General features: G+C 46.6%; 1 protein-coding gene across 1 annotated transcript in view; it reads right to left on the minus strand.

Annotated features, from left to right (window-relative positions):
• Positions 1–19,848, minus strand: part of LOC149346403 (sorting nexin-29) — a 48,491-nt gene extending 28,643 nt beyond the window's left edge. The window contains exons 1-5 of the mRNA XM_089586403.1: positions 19,542–19,848; positions 19,068–19,129; positions 18,654–18,706; positions 18,335–18,412; positions 17,370–17,425 (exon numbers count right to left, since the gene is read on the minus strand). Of these exons, the coding sequence (XP_089442529.1) occupies positions 17,370–17,425; positions 18,335–18,412; positions 18,654–18,706; positions 19,068–19,129; positions 19,542–19,548 (256 nt within the window). The 5' untranslated portion in view covers positions 19,549–19,848. The remainder of the gene's footprint in view (positions 1–17,369; positions 17,426–18,334; positions 18,413–18,653; positions 18,707–19,067; positions 19,130–19,541) is intronic.
• Between the last annotated feature and the right edge of the window lie 321 nt (positions 19,849–20,169).

A 20,169-nucleotide genomic window follows, 5' to 3' on the forward strand; every position in this document is an offset into this window, starting at 1 on the left:
ATGCTGGCAATAATTGACACCTGGCCCTAGTTTTCCCATTAGGCCACCATTACTAAGACACTCATAGAGTACAATATTTAGCTGATTTCTGCGTTCTTCAAATGTGCACCTGTCAGATTTAGCTTGAACAGCGGCTCTTCGATTTCGATGCCAGTCACACGAGCCAGTTCCAGTACATCAAGCTCTCTCCCACTGCCACTCGTTACCCTCTCCTGCAGCCTTCATGCCTCCATTGCATGCGTAGTGAATGCGAGGAGGACAGAGCACCTTATAACTGTTGGCATATCATGGGTAGGTACAGTCGTGAAAAATATGAGTGGGGAACACAGTTGGAGCATTCATTTATTGATTACTCCGTTATTACTTGTGACAAGCGCAGTTTTTCTCTCTCTTCAACTAGTTTTCGCCTGCGCCTACAATATCCCAATGTCGTTATGCAATTTAGTAGAGAAATAACCAAGAAATTTGCAATTTTCTGCGTGAAGTTTGTTCCCTCTCATATTTTTCATACCTACCCTACACCCTAAAATGAATGAATCTACATGGGAGTAAAAGTTTACCGAGACGCATGTGCCTGAGTGAGTGATGTGATTGGCATCAAAGAAGGCATCGGGGGCTTGGGAGAACACGGCGCAAGCTCAACATGTACAACTTGAACAATCTGTCAACTGCACACGTTTAAGGCCGATTAGAGTGACAGAATGGGTGCCAACTGAACAGAACATAGGCAAAGCCAGGCAAACAGCGAAAGTTGAAGGAGTATAGACGCCTAAATTTGGTGGCATGTCTTCTCTACAATGATGCAGAATACATTACTATGCCCCCGCCGCGGTGGCACAGTGGTTATGGTGCTCGACTGCTGACCCAAAAGATGCGTACTCGACCCCAGCTGCCACAGCCGAATTTCAATGAAGGCGAAATTCTAGAGGCCCGTGTGCTGTGCGATGTCAGTGCACGTTAAAGAACCCCAGGTGGTCGAAATTTCCGGAGCCCTTCACTACGGCGTCCCTGATAGCCTGAGTCGCTTTGGAACGTTAAACTCCAATAAACCAAACCAAACCAAACATTACTATGCATGAATCACCATGTGGTATTCTCCTACTACTGCTAATTAATTTATAATCAAATTTTTCTATCAGGTTGTTTCGGTTTAAGTTTCAACAGCCAAACGATGACTGTGACGTCAAAGTGTGGTTACATGTCGCGCAAGGCATGTAAGAAGTACAATATAATGACTGCTTCATCACGTGAATTCAGTACAGTGCTGAAGCCAGCCTTCCTCAAGAGCTGGAATGACAACGAATGTAGAATGTTATGATTCAGCTTGCGACTCGCAATGATCACGGTGGCGGCAACAGCAGCGGAAATTTCGACAGGTCGTTTGACCCCAAGATGACCCCACCAAATAAAGGATGACTAGCTGGGAAGTGGCCGATGGAGTTCTTCCCACACTCGGCTCGGTGCGAACGACTTTCCCTTCGATACCCCGCAAGAAGCGACCGATGATGGACAGACGACAGGGAAGAAGGGATTAAGCCGCGTCTGAGAGGAGCCGGAACGAATCGGAGGGAGCCGGTGCGGATGCGGCCGCGGCGCCAGCCCGCCTACGCCACACCTGTGTTCGATGGACAGGTGCTGCTTGCAGCAATGTTGCACCACAGTGCGAAAGAGCTGCAGACTTGTGTTTCCTCCTTGCCAATTCCCATGCGTGGACTTTGCACCAGGTGCCTCCGTGCTGTGTTGTACTATGCCGATCTGTGCGTCGTGTTGAATTGGCCACCGCCTGGTGAAGGGGCGGAGTCTTAGGGTATTTAACCAGCGTCCTAAGTGAGAACGAACACTCTGGACCTTGGCGACAAGGCTCATCCAGTCGGTCAACGCTATGAACTCTTAATTTTTGATTCTTTGCTCTTCTATTCTAATCTGCAGTATGTAAATAAGTGTCTTAAAATGTGCCATTAAACCTGCTTGTTTTCGTATCCCCAACCTTCGAAGCTTCAGACTGTTCCTCATCCCGGACGAGCCCCCAGGGAGACGCAACAACTGGTCACGCTACCCGAGCTATGACAAGAAGCAGAGATTACATTGCAGTTTTTTCAACCCTCACATGACGTCAAGAACCACACTTTGACGTCACAGTCCTCGTTCGGCTGCTGAAACCGAAACAGTACGAGAAAGAAATTCAAATTACACATTACCTAGCAGTTGTAGGAGAATACTATGTGGTAATCTGTGTATGATAATGCCTTACGCATCATTACAAAGAAGACAACACACACCCAAAAGTTAGGCGTCTATACTCCTTTAAGAAATTCACAGGTATAGGGTGTCCCACCAATATGGTGCAGCGTCAGGTAACCAGACATCACGTTAAAGAGGGTCTTCTCCAGCTTTGGGCGTAACTTGGCTACTTAATTGCAGAAGCACGTGGCAAATGCGAGTGGACACAACAGGGGGCCAAAAAAAGAGAGAAAGGCCCACTGCGCTGTTATCAGCCCACAAGCGCCAGTATCAGGCCTTCATTGCTCCTTTGAATCCCTACACACCCGTCATCAAAGGCATTATCTCTGACGAACAGTAAAAAACGAAAAACAAACGAAAGGAATTTGACGCACGCACGCAATAAGGCGTGACCAAGGCACGTGCCCCTCATCATCGAGAGTCAGCAACACACACCTCCATTGTTTCAGGCCGCTAATCAGTGCACCGGCTTCGCGAGCCCAAGCTCCTAAGCTCCTTATCACTGCACTCAATGTCACGGGTGCACTTTCCCCCAGAGGGAATCAAAGCTGGAGAGATAGGAGTCGCGTGTGTTGGATAGCCTATCACACCCAAGGATCGCAGTACGAACTGGGTTTTCAGAAAACAGACCTGGTTCAGACCTCATGCTAATCACAATGGCGTCATTAGAAATGGCCTTGTTGACTCTACAGACCAGGGCCGCATCACACCAGTGCTTGGAAAAAGAATGGTTTGAAAGGGGCACGTTGAAGTCTCACGCCAATATGCAGAACTTGATTTTTCTGTAAGACATGGTGCCTTGAATATCGCTACGCTTGATAATACACGGCGCTGCTCTATAATAAACAGAGGGGGGGGTAAAATAAGTGTGCTCAGAAGCTTTCCTCAGCCCCAGCAGCAGGAAAGCCAGCGTCATAAATGCAGTCTGCATGATACCTGCAGTTATGGATTAACTACTAATATTTGTCGGCTACGTGCAAATATCAATGCAGCAGCAAATACAGTTTTCCAGATAATACAGAGAGAAAAAATAGCATGCATAATTTCAGTGTTACCAGTGCTCCAAGCGAAAAAAGACTGTACTGATCCTGGCTCCATGAAATGTATACAGAGCAAAATCTAGATACCTGAAATTGATTTGCATTTCAAGTGTACTGGAATGCACTACAATTAAATGAGCATGTAACTACAAGCCTACCAATGTTATATTAAAGGGCATTTCATTTTACAGCTACCAGGTAAAGGAGCAGAGACACTAAATTTTTGCTTGTGCATTTTTTTCTTCTTTCAAATGATGCATTACACATTAGTATATACATAGAACACCTCACGGTATTCCCCTAGGACCACTAAATAATTTATTACTGAAATTCTTCTTTCATGCTGTTTCGACTTTGGTTTTTAGTTTCACCAACCGAACAATGACTGTGGCGTGTAAGGTGTGTTTAGGTCACGCGAGGCACGAAAAAAAATTGCAACATAATTGTTGATACATACTTTTAATTCACTACAACACTTCAGCCAGCCTGCGTCAAAGGCTGTAATGACAACAAACAATGCATTGGCAGTTATATCGCACATTATTAGTATGCCTCACAAGAAATAAACATTTCTAATAAACAAAGAAATAAAGAAATAAACAAAGAAATAAACATTCTTGCATATCACAGCCATATTGTTTGTTTGATGAAACTGAAGCCAGGCCAGTGTAGGAGAAGAAAATCAATTTTAAATTATTCAGCGGTCTTAGGCAAATACCTCATGGTGATCCATGCTTTCTAATGTCTAACACATAATTACAGAGAAGAAATGCACCTCTAACAAAATTTTTACTGTTTTATTAAACCGGGCGATAATCTCGGTGAGCATTAATGCACAAAAGGTTCATCCGTCATCTAACTCTTGCAAAGTACACCAAGTGTCCCAACACAGCACGTGACAGTCACTGCTCTTGGCAGCAAACATTGTGGAAACACGTGGCCCAAACAGCCTTGCACATTTTCCAAGTCTTGAATGTAAAGTAAAAGACCAATTTCAAAATTATCACGCAGCTAGGAGTTAAGCAATCACTTGCCTCAGACGATGTAGGGAAAGCATGCAGCGAAACACGCCAGCATTCAATAAAAAATATATTGTACTTATTTTTTTTTGCCTGTCAGCTGTTAAAGAACCGTCTGAGCTTAAGAAAATTCCCAGTTCTGGTTTCCACATCAAAATTTACAGCATAAATGTGTAAACTCCAAAGAAATCGGGCATGCCTGCTTGCCACTGATTCAGAAACCATGCTGCTCTAACTTGACTAAAGGGCAGAAAAGTCACTGAACAATGTTCAAGAAGGTTTCAACATTCGTTGTTGGCAGGAAACCGAAACTCAATTTTTTCTTTTCCTCATTTCAGTGTACCACGTGTCCTTTATGCTGAAGGCACTGGCCCCCTTACGATAGCTCAAAAAGTGCCAATCGCCAATCAAGAGCAGCATGAATGGGCCCTCACCTGAATCAAGCAGCAGAAGCGGACTCTGTCTCGAAACACACACAACGAACAACTCAAAGCAAGTACAGCGGACTGCACTGCACGAATGTCTGCGTTCCTGGTTTAACTACGGACATACGGGAAACGAGTCATGCGTGTGCTCTCCAACTGCTGCGATTCCAGACGCATGACCCTACTGCAGTGACACCGCAGCCTATCACGATTCTTTTTACATTGTTTTTGTATCACATTGTATTCAACTTTACTTGTACTTTTTTCCCCTCCCGCAAGTTGAACACACTGCACACTTCCTTGTCTATTGTTTACTTCAAAAGACAGCCTTGGCGGCTGTCGTGTTTGGGGCCGAATGAACGTGCAGCAACGCCAGCTGCTGCTAAGAGAGGCTGCAGCTCGGAAAGAGCACGAACAGAGAAAAAAAGTGGAGAGATGAAATCACTCATTCCAGACTGAGGCTGGCGGATGTTGTGCAATGCCATCTCTGTTTAGAGGGCTGCACTACTGCGGAAAGTGAAATCAATGGCAGCCTGCACGTAACTGTGCCGCAGTAAAGGAAGGAGAACCAAACTTCTTTTAATACAAGAGCATGACATCCTGTTGTATATGCGGAACTAGTCATAATGACTATGCCATCTGTTGCTCAGCTTTGACAACTTTTAAAGCGTAAGCCTCACTTGCCCCATTGAGCGAAAACCTGTCTGTGTGTGTGTGCCTATTAACACTCGATGGTACCCATAAAAGATGGCGTCCTTATACAGCCTGGCAGGAAGCGTTTAAATTAATGATTTCTTTTAGAGTTATCCACGAGCGTAGTAGCTTCACATCATGCAGATGAATATTACTGCACACTTCGTTCTCTACAACACTTCGTTCCAATATGAGCACGAAACAACAGGACATGGCAAAGCGGACAGTGGACAGTGCCGGGAAGGACTGCGAGCACCATGTCCATTAACCAAGTCAACAATTCCCGGGCGGACAGAGAGAGGGGACATGTGAGAAAAGAACTCTTGACACTCGGACTACCTTGCCTCCCAAACTCTCCTCATCCTGAGCTATGTGCAAGCCATAGTGGAAGTTGGGGCCGCTGCCATTGCAGTAACGCTATTAAATCAGCGCGATAGCTTTATTTTCAGCTGTATTCATAACATCGGGTAATGACGGTTCACCGTGAACACTTGAAGATGATTGAACCTACAGTGTTTTCCCAGTCTATATGTAACACCCCCCCCCCTGCAAAAGGCAGTTTTTCTGAAAAAAAAAAAATCATACGCCACACTGGTGTATAAGATGCACCTGCTCATTCATCATCACCACCAGCCAGACTACACCCACTGCAGGGTAAAGGCCCCTCCCATGTCTCTTCAATTAACCCTGTCCTTTGCCAGCTGCTGCCATCCTATCCCAGCAATCTTCTTAATCTCATCCTCCCACCTAACTTCCTGCCCTCCCTTGCCACGCTTGCCTTCTCTTGCAATGCACTCAGTCACCCTTGTGGACCAGCGGTTATCTTGCCTTCGCAATACACGCCCCACCCAGGCCCATTTATTCCTCTTGATTTCAACTAGGATGTCATTAACCGGCGTTTGCTCCCTCGCCCACTCTGCCCGCTTCCGATCTCTTAACGGTACACCTATCATTTTCCTTTCCATAGCTCGCTGCGTTGTTCTTAACTTAAGCTGAACCCTCTTTGTTAGCCTCCACGTTTCTGCCCCATAGGTGAGTACCGGTAGGATACAGCTGTTGTATACTTTTCTCTTGAGGGATATTGGCAAGCTGCCATTCATGATCTGAGAGAGACTGCCGTATGCGCCCCACCCCATTCTTATTCTTCTAGTTATTTCCCTCTCATGACCCAGATCAGCGGTCACTACACTGCCTAAGTAGATGTATTCTACCACTACTTCCAGCACATCACTACCAATTGTGAACTGCTGTTTCCTTCCAATCAACCCTGTCCTTTGCCAGCTGCAGTCTTTTGGGTCTGCGCCAGTCTTGGATAATTTTTTTTGCTCTGGCCAAACTGCCTGCCTGCTCCCTGTTCTTCAGCAAATATTCAACAACGTGCATTTTGAATTTTGCATCATAGCTTCTTCCGTCTCGTGGGTGGAGTCATTTTGAGCAAGAAAAACACACGACATGCACTAAAGCCACACAGATGCAATGCCGAGACTGACACTTCCTAGAATATGGCCGGATTGGATGTTGGGAAGGGCGCGCGCTTCATGCCGCATTCAGCCCGTTCCACTGGCCCCGAGGGGCTGGGGATCACGGTTGCGCATCGCAATTACGCTGAAACTCTAAACAACTCCATTTTTCTTTGGCTTTCATACATCGATTTTTTTCAGACACTTCTACTGGGAATGGCAAAAAATTATGCGCGGTGACACATCACCTTTCGCCATATACCAGGTGTTTCAGCGAACACTTTCATAATATTTTCAAGAATAGGCTTTTTGGCGTAAAAATATGGCTTTTGCGGCATAGTATTACCCATATTGATGGAAACCAGGAAACCGGTTAATTGTCCTAAGTAGTAAGCTGCTTAACTGATTTTTAATAGAGTTAGGTGACTACTTGCTATTAGAGATTTGTAGCTGGTCGTTAGTAATAGCCTTATCAGTTTTTATATCTTCAAAAACACGAATACCCTTGTCCCTGTAGCTCGACAAAATCTGACAGCGTCGGGTGAAAATACATGCACTTTCAAAGGCATGCAGGCAAAGCAACCTCTCCTAGTGCACATAACCAGTCGAAGAAGTCAAATTTCGTCCAGCCAGAGCGCCATGAGTAATCACGTTTTTGAAATACTAAAAACGGATATGGCTATTACTAACCACTGGCTACAAATCTCTAATTGCAAATAGGTACCTAACTCTACTAGTCAAAAAGTTAATTATTAAAAATTAGTTAACCAGCTCACTACTTAAAGACGATTCACCGGTTTTCTAGTGTCCACCAACACTGGCAATACTATGGTGCAAAAACCACATTTTTATCCCAAAAAGCCATTATTTGAAAATTTCCGAAAGTGTTCGCCGAAACACCCGGTAAAGTCGCACTGTTGTATAAGATGCAGAGACGAAAAATCCATAAAAACAAAATGCGAGTTGTACACCGCAAAATACGGTACGCTTATTTCTCGTTTTGGCTTCCGTCCTGCAATGACCATGCAACATTTCATATAAAAACTGCAGATAACGAAAACATGCATGTAACAAAAAATATTGGACTTTTCTCACTTCCGTTATATCCAGGTTTAACTGTACCGACCTGCAACACGCACGTTTTGCACACCACTAGGAAAAAGCAAGGCTGCTGGATAAAAACAATTGAAACCAATTGGTTTCTAAGAGATTTTCGCAGCTGAAAATCCCACTTTCTTTTTTGTTGGAGTGCTCTGGCGGAAATGAAAGTTTTCCTGTGACTTGATCAGGTACGTCACATAACATGCAGGGTGACCATAATGTCACTCAAAGCGAGGTTTCATAGCCCACTGCCAACGGCGGAGTTGCTGGTGATAAGATAAGCCTGGTTGTGCTATGTTAGTCATGTGCTCCATTGTCAAACCGGGAGGGCTTCATGTCGGCTGATGTCTGGTGTGCCAAGGCATGTGTTTTTACCACTGCAAATGGGGACTTTCCATCATAACGTGTCAATATTACTAAGTTAAAAGGGAAAATGTGTTTTGAAGCCAGCAGGATGACATCATGTGTTTATTGCAGCCTGCCTCGATTGCTTTAGTAATGTCTGTGTTTACCCCGGTAACATCTGCATCCATCGTATCACTTCAAAGCTGATATCAAAAAAAAAAAAAAAAGCCCTCAGATGATCAATGCAATTCATGCGGAAGAATATGCGCTAGTATGTGGCGTGACATGTATATGCATGCGGCTGTGGAGGTAACTATCCCCCTCTCCACTTGTCTACCCTCTCCTCCCCCCCCCCCCCCCCCCCCCCACTGGGCCTAGACAGCACTTACCCACTCTCCACATTCAACTCAGTGCCATCACACTGCATCAGATGGACAGATGTTGTGAAGATGGGAGTAGTAATGCGTGCAAATGCTAATATGTTGCAACGTCTAGGCGAAGAATTAAGCACAGTGAAATCTTAACACTCATGACGTCACCAGAACAGACACTCGCCGTGACTCTCACTCAGATATTTATTCTAGGACTAGAACCAAATATCATTCTCTGCACTGTGCAATGCAGCAACAAGTTCAGCGCTGTAAAGATGGGAATGAAAAAAAAAAGAAAAAGAAAGGGCATCCCTGACTTCTGTGCAGGGGCTTTTCTTTGGGGGGGGGGGGGGTGGAGAGAGCAGAAAAACATTAACCAGCACTTCAGTCAATTCGATCCTGGTGACTGCAATCTCTTTGGCCATCCATGGACTCTAGAAGTAGCAGCTTCAAGAAAGAACCATATGCTAGCAAGCTGGCAAGATGCGTTTTGAGGGAAAAAGCTACTGCTTAAGGTGCTTAAAAAATGCCAGCTGTCTATCTGCCATGTTGGCCATGATGGTTAAGGGGGGCATTGCTCAGCATATCAGAAAGCTATCAGCATGTCAGGACAGAAAGAGACCCAGAGGACACTCATTACAAACAGTGACCCCATATAGAGAAGAGACAACTGGGAGCAGCTGAAGGAAGAGGAAGATGGTTCCTATAACTGCTTGGCTCCATTTATGCCGAAAAATGTTCTGAATTGGGAACAATTACAATTAGCACTGCTGATATGAAAAAAAAAAAAAGCTCAATAACGCTACACAATACTATACATAGTACTCTCATAAGGTCGCATCAAGATTAGCTGATTCGAGGAAAACTAAGAAATTGTTATATGATACATTCACAAATATTTGTTAAGTTAAAAAATGTAATAGTTTACTATTCTAACTTCAATAACCACATGATTAAGAAAAGAAAGCTTTAGTCTGTATAGCAATATAGCAGTTTCCCACAAAAATGCATCAAAAAATGTCCAAGCAATTAAAGCGAAAATATACAGCCTTGTCATACTTATCAATAACGCGAGATTCATTCGCAAACAAAAACATTTCTGGAAGAACCTGTGGACTTTCGACTCCTACTCTGTTAATAAGTGTAAACAAATGATTGTTAATCGAGGCTATGGCTTAGTTAAAGTATTTGCCAACAGCCATGGTATCCCTCCATTTCCCCCCTTCCTTTCTTCTTTTCTTTCTTTTTTCCCACCCTCCCTTTTTTCTCTCTCTTGCCAGGGCTATTCTTCACTTCTTCGTTCTTTTTCTTCTTCTTTAGTCTTCTCTCTTTCTCGTTTTATTCTTTCCCTTCCTCCTCTGCTCTATCTTGGCTTGACTAATTTCAGCCTTCTTCATATTCTCCTCCTCCTGCTTTCCTCTCTCCCTTGGCTAAAGTCTCCTCTTTGACTTCTTTCTTTTTTTCTCATCTCTTCTCTTTCTTGGCTTGGCTTGCTTTGGTTTGGCTTGTCTTGGCTTGTGAGTTTCAATGACAACTAGTACAAACACAACAGACCTCAGCTACATGACGACCCGGGGTGGGGTGCATATAACGGCTCTTGCAGTAACAGATATACTGCAGCACCCTCTGTTAGTTAAGTAACATGCAGTGTCACGGCATAAAATGTGGTTAAAGCAACACATAGATGAGACGATGCCTGCATGATGTCACTCCACATATTAGGACTGACTTTCGAACGTCAATAAGAAACAGACACAAACAAAGTGGGAGTTCCCGTGAGCTCCATCTGGTGGTAAGGCAACAAACTGTCCAACATACACAAGCTAAAGCCATTTCCAATCACTTTAACACAAGCCAACTGGTGGAGCCATCTGGTGGTGGTGCATGGCACTGGTTAACACACACTACACTGTACAAAAACAACGTTTTTCATAGCTTTCACAAGCTTTTAATCAATTTAATTTAATTCAATTTATTCACTATTGCAGCTGATCAGAAGCTTGCTCGGAGCAACATAGACACTGCGACCGACACTGTACACAGACAGCACTATAGACCTTTCCAAAAAGGGCTCCCTGGGCGCTGCCATATTGTTCCCTGGACTGCAGTGGGCACCTCCCGCTAGCACGGTGGAAGCGGCGAAACGCCTCCTCTCTGGACTGCTAGAAACCGGTTCCGCCGCCGGAAACAATATGGCAGCGCCCAGGTTGGAAAGGTGTATATAAACAATAAATATGAACTAAGAGCCGTGACCACACTCATGTTTTCCTTAATCATATTCATAACACCAAGAAATTCATCCTTTAATTTTTTTCCGCTACATGCCAACCTGTGAAGAAAAAAACCTTTAGCTTATCATACATTTATCATATCAAAGCTTGAATATGTGCCCATCACGTGGGACCCACATTTAAAAAAGGATATCAATCAATTAGAGATGATACAGTGAAAGGCAGTCAGGTTTATCTTGAGCAAATATACACGATTTGACTCATCCACACACATCATTTCAAATAGCATCCCAATGCTTGTAGAGTGCTGAAAATTACACTGCGTATTGTACTTCTGGAGTATTTTGACCAGCAAAATAAACGCAGGAATACCTTCTCATGTGAAACCACTAAAAGCACGTACATCTTGCTGTTATCACCAACATTCTAAGCAGTATATTTTTGCAAAAACTAACGTGCTGAAGTTTAGCTTTTTTCTATGCACTACTGAGGACTAGAATTCACTTCTGACAAGGCTTATTGATGCCAATAAATCTCAGTATGCCGTGTGCCTGTCACACTGACATGAATTATTGTATAGACCTCCTCCATGTTTGCAAACAAGCGAGGTGGCGCTGCAGTCGCGAACGGGCTCGCGGTAGGCAAGAGGCCAGGGAGTGGCGTCGAGTTGAGGTGGTGCAGCGCCGGTTTTCAAGGCTTGTATGCGCGTTTTGAGTTTCTGAGAATCATAACAATGGTTGATGCTTTCAACTTAGTATTCCTCGAAGTACACGGGCTCGCGTTGGCCATGTACGGCGTATTTCGACACAGTGTGTATTGTGTTATGGCTAGAAAGCGCTGCAGTTGGTTTCTGCCCCAGGCATTCAATAAAATGATAAGTTTTTGACACTGAACTAGCAAGAATGATTTTACCTCGGGACAGTGCTGAGGGAAGCACTGGCGTTTTTTCGGCAGAGCCGACGTGCGCTCACCGTCTGTTGACACACGTGTCGCACAGTGCGAAAAGTGGGGACAGCGTCGATCGTGTCCCGATCTCATCTGTCTCGCGTAGCCGCTCATTTTAGCCGTCAGATCAGGCACCACCAGGCTGACTTCTCCCCTTCTTAAACTGGTCGATTTGGTGAAAAGTTTGGATTCCTGAAATTATATTTCTTCCAGCCCTGGGTCTTCTGTTTGGTTACTAAAAATTATAGCAAAATATTCAGTAGAAATTCATAAAATTACGGTTTTTAGATCTTTGGTCATCAAAAATTGTGAGGTAATGGCGTTTCTGATGGTCCTGGCAAGTCGCGAATCCTGCGGGTTTCCGACGACGGAGCACCACAATGGTAGTAACACTACGCAGAAGAGGGATCAGAGGTTTCGTTGATTTCAGTGCGGCATTTCTTTGACCAAAGCGAAAGCGAAGAGGCCATAAACGAGGGAAAAAAACTTAGAGGTTTGTTTTGTGATCTACCACATTTTCTGATTGGCATCACTCACCCCTTCGTAAATTTGTAACGAATGGAAATAGAATGATTCTATTTGTCGCAAACGATTCCAGAGAAATTGAGGAGTGCAATAAATCTCTCGACTTTTTTTTTGCTACAGGAGCAGTAGTATGGTAGTCATTTTTGATAAGAAAGGTACTGCAAATCTAAAAAAAAAAGAAGTAATATATACCGCCATCATAGAGAATAGGGCGTTGGCAACGTGCTAGCATAAAAAATTTCCGCATTTTCTACCTAATTATTCAAGACCCGTGGTGACTTGACGAGGGTGTTATTACCAGGTATAGCTGAAAATAAAACGCATTGCTGAAATTAACAGAGCAATTTCACATTTGCACCAAATTTGGTTACATATCTCAAGCATCAATAAAGAAAACACTTTTCATTGCCTCATCCCCTGTCAATCTCGCTACGTGCCTCTGTTGGTAGCCCGCCTGTGGTTGCTTCTTTCCAAACAGCCTTCGCGATCATGTACTACTTCATGAAGAAGCTTATGACACATGCATGATGCAATGAAAGTAAGCTGTTCGAAGCATGCCAACGCGACCGCGCAAGGTTGTCACAACTTACCAGACTTTTCTACTACAATCAAATAATTATGTCGTTCATGTTAAGAAATATTTTGAAGTATATATTAAATGCCCTAAAATGCGTCATTACACGTCCGTATAACTTCTGCACACGTTAAAACATGCTGTGCTATCAACAAAATAACGCACTCCTCGGTGGAGAGTGACCCTGCCGGCGCCCGTGCACACCAGCTCAGGGTGATAAATACGTTCGCAGCTACATACATGCTTTTTCTTTCCCTTGCGCAATTTTAAGCGTACCATGCGGTTGTTCAGGTGAATGAGCGCGGCAATTTCCGTGCTATGAAGTACGTTGACTGGCAGCGCCGGTCTACACCCAGACTTCGCGCTTTTACTACCGCGGCTCATTTCCTAATGCGGCATTTATTTCCGAGAAACCTATTAAAGCTAATCTAATTTTGTTAGGAGAAGGTAAGTGACGCCAACCAAGTAAAATCCGGTCTATTATTTCCTCAGACGCATGCCAGAAGCGGAAACGTGTTTGCATCCCCTACGTGAGAGGCGTGAGCGAGACGCTCGGTCGCATTCTCGGAAAAGAAGGGGTGCTGACAACGCACAAACCGACCAGCACTATCGGTCGCCTTCTCCCCCGCCCAAAAAACCGGCAGCCCAGAGAAAAGGCCCAGGGCGTCGTGTACAAAATTCCGTGTTCCGTCTGCCCGGCGTCGTACATAGGGGAAACGAAGAACTTCGCGGAAAGGATGAACCAACACAAAGCGGACGTCCGTCACATGAATCGTCAACGCAGCGCCGTGGCCGAACACTGTGAAGGGTGTGACCACCCAATTGACTTCGACAGCACCATTGTATTGGAAACGGAGGCTAACCCACGCAGGAGGCTTCTACTCGAGTCGTGGCACATACAGCAAACACGAGAGAATGTTAATCGTTCCCTGGGGACTCTCCCCTCATCCTACGTCCATGGGCTGCGGCCATTGACCCGCAGGTCCTCCACACAGGGGCTTAAAAAGCCAAGCTGCGCTCGCCCGTAGTCACACCGTGAAGAAGGGGCCGAGCCGGTCCCGAAACGTCGTGTTTTTCCTGTATTTTACTTGGTTGGCGTCACTTACCTTCTCCTAACATTAAATTTCCCAACCAGACAGACTTCTGTCGAATGTTTTCTTTTGAGTCTATACGCCAAGACTTCGGCATCGAGACCATGCAGCTAGTGAAGCGATACGTCAACATCACCAAGAGTATTGCTGTCTTCCGGACACATCTAAACTTCAACAAGACCTGCAAGGAAAAGGATGTGATACCCGTGAGCCTTCGCCTAAAGCGCCCTGTAACCACCGCAGAAGGCCTACGGCTGGTGTCCAAAACGGAGCAACAGTTATTAAGTGCGCGGATACACGAGTGCCATTCCGTTCTCCGCAAAAAGGAGCTGGACCGGTTCTTCGCGCGCCGCCAACTAGAACACAGGATGCCTGAGCTCTTCCCGCGGGTGGACGCCTTTGCCATGGAAGCGGCCTCCACTGCAGCCAACAAACATCGTGAGTGTCAAAACAAGAAGTTGTTTGCCCTACAGCAGCGGCAGAAGAAACAGCCTGACCCCCATAACTCTGGCTTTGTAAAGAACCTCTCCTCCCGTCGCTTAACACCGCCCGAATCCTCTGTTCTCGCAAAAGGACATGGATTCAACATATCATCTGGTCCCGCCCTCCCAAAACTAGTCGCGGCTGTTGAAGATGCGATCCAGCACCTGGAGCCGCACGTCAGGGAAGAGGTCCGCCTGAAAGCGATTGGTGTCATCGCCAAGGTACCCCCCAAATTTCCGAGCAATCTGTCTCAACTGGAACGAAAAGCCCTACGCGGTCTCAGGGACGACACCGACATCGTCATACTCCCGGCAGACAAGGGCAACTCTACAGTGGTGATGGACCGACGCGACTACGAGGAGAAGGCGTCAGCCCTTTTGAGCAGTGGGGCGTATGAGAAGGTTCGCAAGGATCCGACTTCAAACACTCAGGCAACACTCAACAAAACCCTGGCAGAGATGTTCAAGCGGCATCCTGATTTCAAATGGCTTTACCTCCGCCTCATCTCCAGAAACGGCTCAGCTCCAGGTTTTTACGGGCTACCTAAAATTCACAAACCTGGCGTCCCCCTTCGGCCAATTGTAGACTTCACCCTGTCTCCTCTGCGACGTCTCTCTGACTACCTGCACAAGGTACTGGCGCCGCTCGCCGGCAGAACACCCACGCATGTACAGAATTCGCGGCATTTCGTCCAACTTGTCTCGAACCTTACCGTGGAGGAAGACGAAAGCCTAGTCTCGTTTGACGTGGTGTCGCTATTTACCTGCGTACCGGTTCCCCTTGCTGTGTCCGTTGCTCGCCGCGCACTCGAAAACGACCAAACGCTGCACGAGAGAACTCCACTCAACGTCGATGAGGTATGTCGCCTTCTCGACCTCTGTCTGCGCAGTACCTTTTTCACCTACAACGGAGAATTTTTCAAGCAAACAACCGGAACTGCTATGGGGGCATCAATTTCAGTCACAGTGGCTAACCTAACCATGGAAGACGTCGAAAGCCGGGCCCTCTCCTCCTTTAATCCCAAGCCAAAGTTATTCCTCCGTTATGTAGACGACTGCTTTTGTGTGGTGAAAACCTCAGAGATAGAAAACCTCCAGAGTCATCTAAATTCAGTTGAACCGGCCATACAATTTACTGTTGAACATGAACAGCAGGGCAGCCTGCCTTTTCTGGATGTCCTACTTACAAGGCACGACAAAGGCCTGCAGTCCTCGGTGCACAGGAAGCCAACCCACACAGGACGGTACCTACATTTCGATTCGAACCATCCCATCCCGCACAAAGCATCTGTCGTGACGTCATTACTGAGGAGAGCCGACTCCATATGTTCCTCAAGTAAAGATAAAAGGAAGGAGAAGAACCGAGTCATTTCTGACCTCCAAAAGAACGGCTACCCAAGCTCATTCATCCGGCGCATTATCAGGAAACAAGAAAGGCAAAACAAAATCCGGTCTATTATTTCCTCAGACGCATGCCAGAAGCGGAAACGTGTTTGCATCCCCTACGTGAGAGGCGTGAGCGAGACGCTCGGTCGCATTCTCGGAAAAGAAGGGGTGCTGACAACGCACAAACCGACCAGCACTATCGGTCGCCTTCTCCCCCGCCCAAAAAACCGGCAGCCCAGAGAAAAGGCCCAGGGCGTCGTGTACAAAATTCCGTGTTCCGTCTGCCCGGCGTCGTACATAGGGGAAACGAAGAACTTCGCGGAAAGGATGAACCAACACAAAGCGGACGTCCGTCACATGAATCGTCAACGCAGCGCCGTGGCCGAACACTGTGAAGGGTGTGACCACCCAATTGACTTCGACAGCACCATTGTATTGGAAACGGAGGCTAACCCACGCAGGAGGCTTCTACTCGAGTCGTGGCACATACAGCAAACACGAGAGAATGTTAATCGTTCCCTGGGGACTCTCCCCTCATCCTACGTCCATGGGCTGCGGCCATTGACCCGCAGGTCCTCCACACAGGGGCTTAAAAAGCCAAGCTGCGCTCGCCCGTAGTCACACCGTGAAGAAGGGGCCGAGCCGGTCCCGAAACGTCGTGTTTTTCCTGTATTTTACTTGGTTGGCGTCACTTACCTTCTCCTAAAATTAAATTTCCCAACCAGACAGACTTCTGTCGAATGTTTTCTTTTTAATCTAATTTTTCGTTTTATCATACTACGCGGATCCAGCAGCGACGCAGCTGGTCAGTACATGCTGCTTCTGCAGTGCGCAGCCACGATATGCAGCCGCCGGTAGCTGCAGCAGCTGCGGTAGGCACGGCCAGGCGGAACCTGTTTTGCCTACCACGCGAAAGTCGCTACTGACATCAGCGCCACCGCATCTCCGTGACGTCGCGGGGTGAAGGAGGTCTATAGTTTTGTGTATTTAAGGTGTAAATGACTTTCTTGCTAGTTTGAAATAAATTTTCTCTCTTCCTACTTCAGCCCGGGCCTAAATAAGGCCTGCAGAATAGTGCAATAAATAAATAAAATAAAAACTTGGCCTTCGCTGTCAAGCAAAGCTCAAAACGTCATGGAGACTTTGTATCCATACCCTGCCAGTCATAGGTAGGCTAACTGACACGAAAGCACACTGAATATTAGTTATTTTCCCCAAAACACACACGCACATACAAACACGCACATACAATTATCCGTGTAAAGAAGCACAATCAGTACACAGAGATTTCAGTTGTAGCCAACTACCTGAGAGTCATTGTGCACAAAAACTGCTTAGTGTTCAAATACACAGGCAAATACACAGGCAAAAACACCTACTAAATGTCCTGTTTCATCTGCATCCTTTAAGTTTCATTCAGAAATGACAAAGCGTACTCACCATAATCGGAGTCGGTGTTCCATAGGTTGAGGCCCTTGACAATCTCGGAAACTTGCCTGAAAATTGAAGGGAATATTTAGCTTATGTATGACGACACCTGGTAGGAGCTTGAGTGAAAGCATCACATGTTTGTTTAAATGCCTTTATGTTCAGTGCCTTCAGGCTTTGTTTCTTCAATATTTGGTTCGGTTTGTGGGGTTTAACGTCCCAAAGCGATTCAGGCTATGAGGAAGGCGGTAGTGGAGGGCTCCGGAAATTTCGACCACCTGGGGTTCTTTAACGTGCACTGACATCGCACAGTACATGGTCCTCTAGAATTTGTTCCTATCAAATAGCACCATTCCAAGAATGCATGTATGAGATTAACTTCTCGCATCACAACTTTTCTTATGAACATGGCAGTGTAAAACTTTTCTATTTGATAGGGCATGCAAATCAACGATTCTATGCACACAAAAAATGAATGCGTGTGTGCGTGCGTGCGCGCGTGTGTGTGTGTCCCTGTGCGGCGTCCCTCATAGCCCCAGCCCCTCGGGCTATGAGGGATGCTGTAGTGAAGGGCTCCGGAAATTTCGACCACCTGGAGTTCTTTAACGTGCACTGACATCGCACAGCACACGGGCCTCTAGAATTTCGCCTTCATTGAAATTCAGCTGCCGCGGCCGGGTTCGAACCCACGTCCTTCGGGTCAGCAGCCGAGCGCCGTAACCACTGAGCCACCGCGGCGGGGTAAATAAGAGGAGGTGTAATTCGAACGGAGAGCTAACTTCTGTTTGGGAGCTTATGTCAAAGCTCCGGCTAAATTAATGTATTTGCAAATTTGCTCAATTTATAAAACCTTGAATGGTAGTATGGACAATTCAGCACATCAACAGTGGAGCCAATGACAGTGTATGGTTTATGTTTACATTTTACACTCACTGACACACATGAACAGGGAAGGTTTCCTAGAGTACACAAATTACCTGATGGAGCTCAGCCCTTTGGACCTTTTCATTCCATGCTGAAGGACCGCTTCGAACTGCGTGCACAAGTTGACAACCCTGTGGAATGCAAAGAGAAGAAAAATAAGAAAACCGAAACCAAAATCACAACAAACCCCACCTCGGAGCGACGCGCACAGCCGCTCCAAACAGCTGCTGGAACAGTTACCAAGTAGGCTAATCACCAGATGGTCAACACACAAGCAGCGGCAGCAGCAGGAGCCGCGCGAAACACAAGAAACGCGGTCACGAAACGGCCTTTCAACAAGCAAGCAAGAAAACGAGCCGTGACGAATCCCACCTGCTATCGCTTTCCGTCGCCAGCTCCTTGCGTCCCCCGAAGCGGATCTGACACTGAAAAACAACAGCGCAAGAACGGTCGGTGTCAGGTGTCATTAAATTCTCCAAGCTGAACGCATGCATTGTATACAGACACCGCGACGTCACCTTAATGCGCTACGGCAGTCAATTCACGTTTAATTTGACCAGCGAATCAAACATTGCGTCACACTCAGCTTCGAACACAGAAACGACGTCGAGGTTTCGCGCCGACGCGCTCATGCATCCGCCCATTTCACCTAACGATAGAAGGAAAATCCGCGATCGAGTCAACGAACTCATTCGGTAGCTTCGCGCGCATAGATCGTGCCCAAATGAATGGACCAAACAGGGCACCCGAGACGGCTGGGAGAGACCGTCGAAGGCAGTACATCACCTGTTTTACGGCATCCAGTAAACGCGACAGCAGGATCTGCCGATCCGACGGGCTGGTGTCCTCTGAAACAAAGACCGGACGGTGTAGTACACATTACAATACATCAGTAGCGCGAGTTGAAAGGGAACCCGAGGCGTCGGAAGCTGCCTGGCGCACACTCGAACGTGACACGGCGGAGGCATCGCGTCCGTTTTAAAGCGTCTAAACCGAAACTATCCATATACCTGCCCGGGCAAACGAATTACGAGACGACGGACGGGCAAGCAATCACGCGCAGAACGCGCCGTTCTTAGCTGGGCGCACGGTACGTAGTACACGACAATACTTCTCCGAACTGAGAGAGAGAGATAGACGTCGAAGGAAAAGCGAAACCCACACCAAAGCCGCGCACCTTGTTCGAGCAACACAAGTTTAAGTTGCTTCGCGTAAGCGCAATGATCACACGACAAAACGGAGGCAAAATTCAGGACTTACCGTTCATGATTCCCGAGCAGAGAAGCTACAGCCGTTCAGCTAGCGGCGTTCTTCACCGTAGCGCGTCTGGTCGAAAGTTATCACGCATGGCTCAGTCCGGCTCGCAGTTGAGACGGGTCGCTCACACGCTGCCGCGCACCGCGTGCGATAATCACAGCACAACGCAGCGCAAGATTACACCGCCTCTGTCCAATAGTACATTGCGACCACGGGTGATGGAAAACGCATCACGGAGAGGGACGATTTCGCAAGCACTCCCCCCACGGCTGCCGCTTCCCTTATCACACCACTCACGGCGAGCGAAGAGAAAGCGGCACCGCGCTGGCGACCGGAGCGCTATTTGCGGCTGACGAGGATACTAACCGAAATCGACAAAATCGATGCGTCTCGTTTCCACTGCGCTGCGGGCCTTGTCGCTGTCACCAACGTTTTTAGATGCTGCTACCTGGCTGATCAATCGTCGCCGCTTGTTGACTTGGCCTCCACACACCTCACCCACAGTCTCTTGTCCAGTGTATCGATCATTTGTCAAGATCTTTAATTAATCAGCCTTGACTTTAATTACTTGAAAGACGTCCTTGAAAGGGACTAAGGTCACAAATTACTATGTGCTGTACTTGGTGCGCTA

This window comes from Amblyomma mixtum, chromosome 4 (genome assembly GCF_055824585.1).
Source record: "Amblyomma mixtum isolate Tamu chromosome 4, ASM5582458v1, whole genome shotgun sequence".
In the NCBI taxonomy this organism is placed as follows: domain Eukaryota; kingdom Metazoa; phylum Arthropoda; class Arachnida; order Ixodida; family Ixodidae; genus Amblyomma; species Amblyomma mixtum.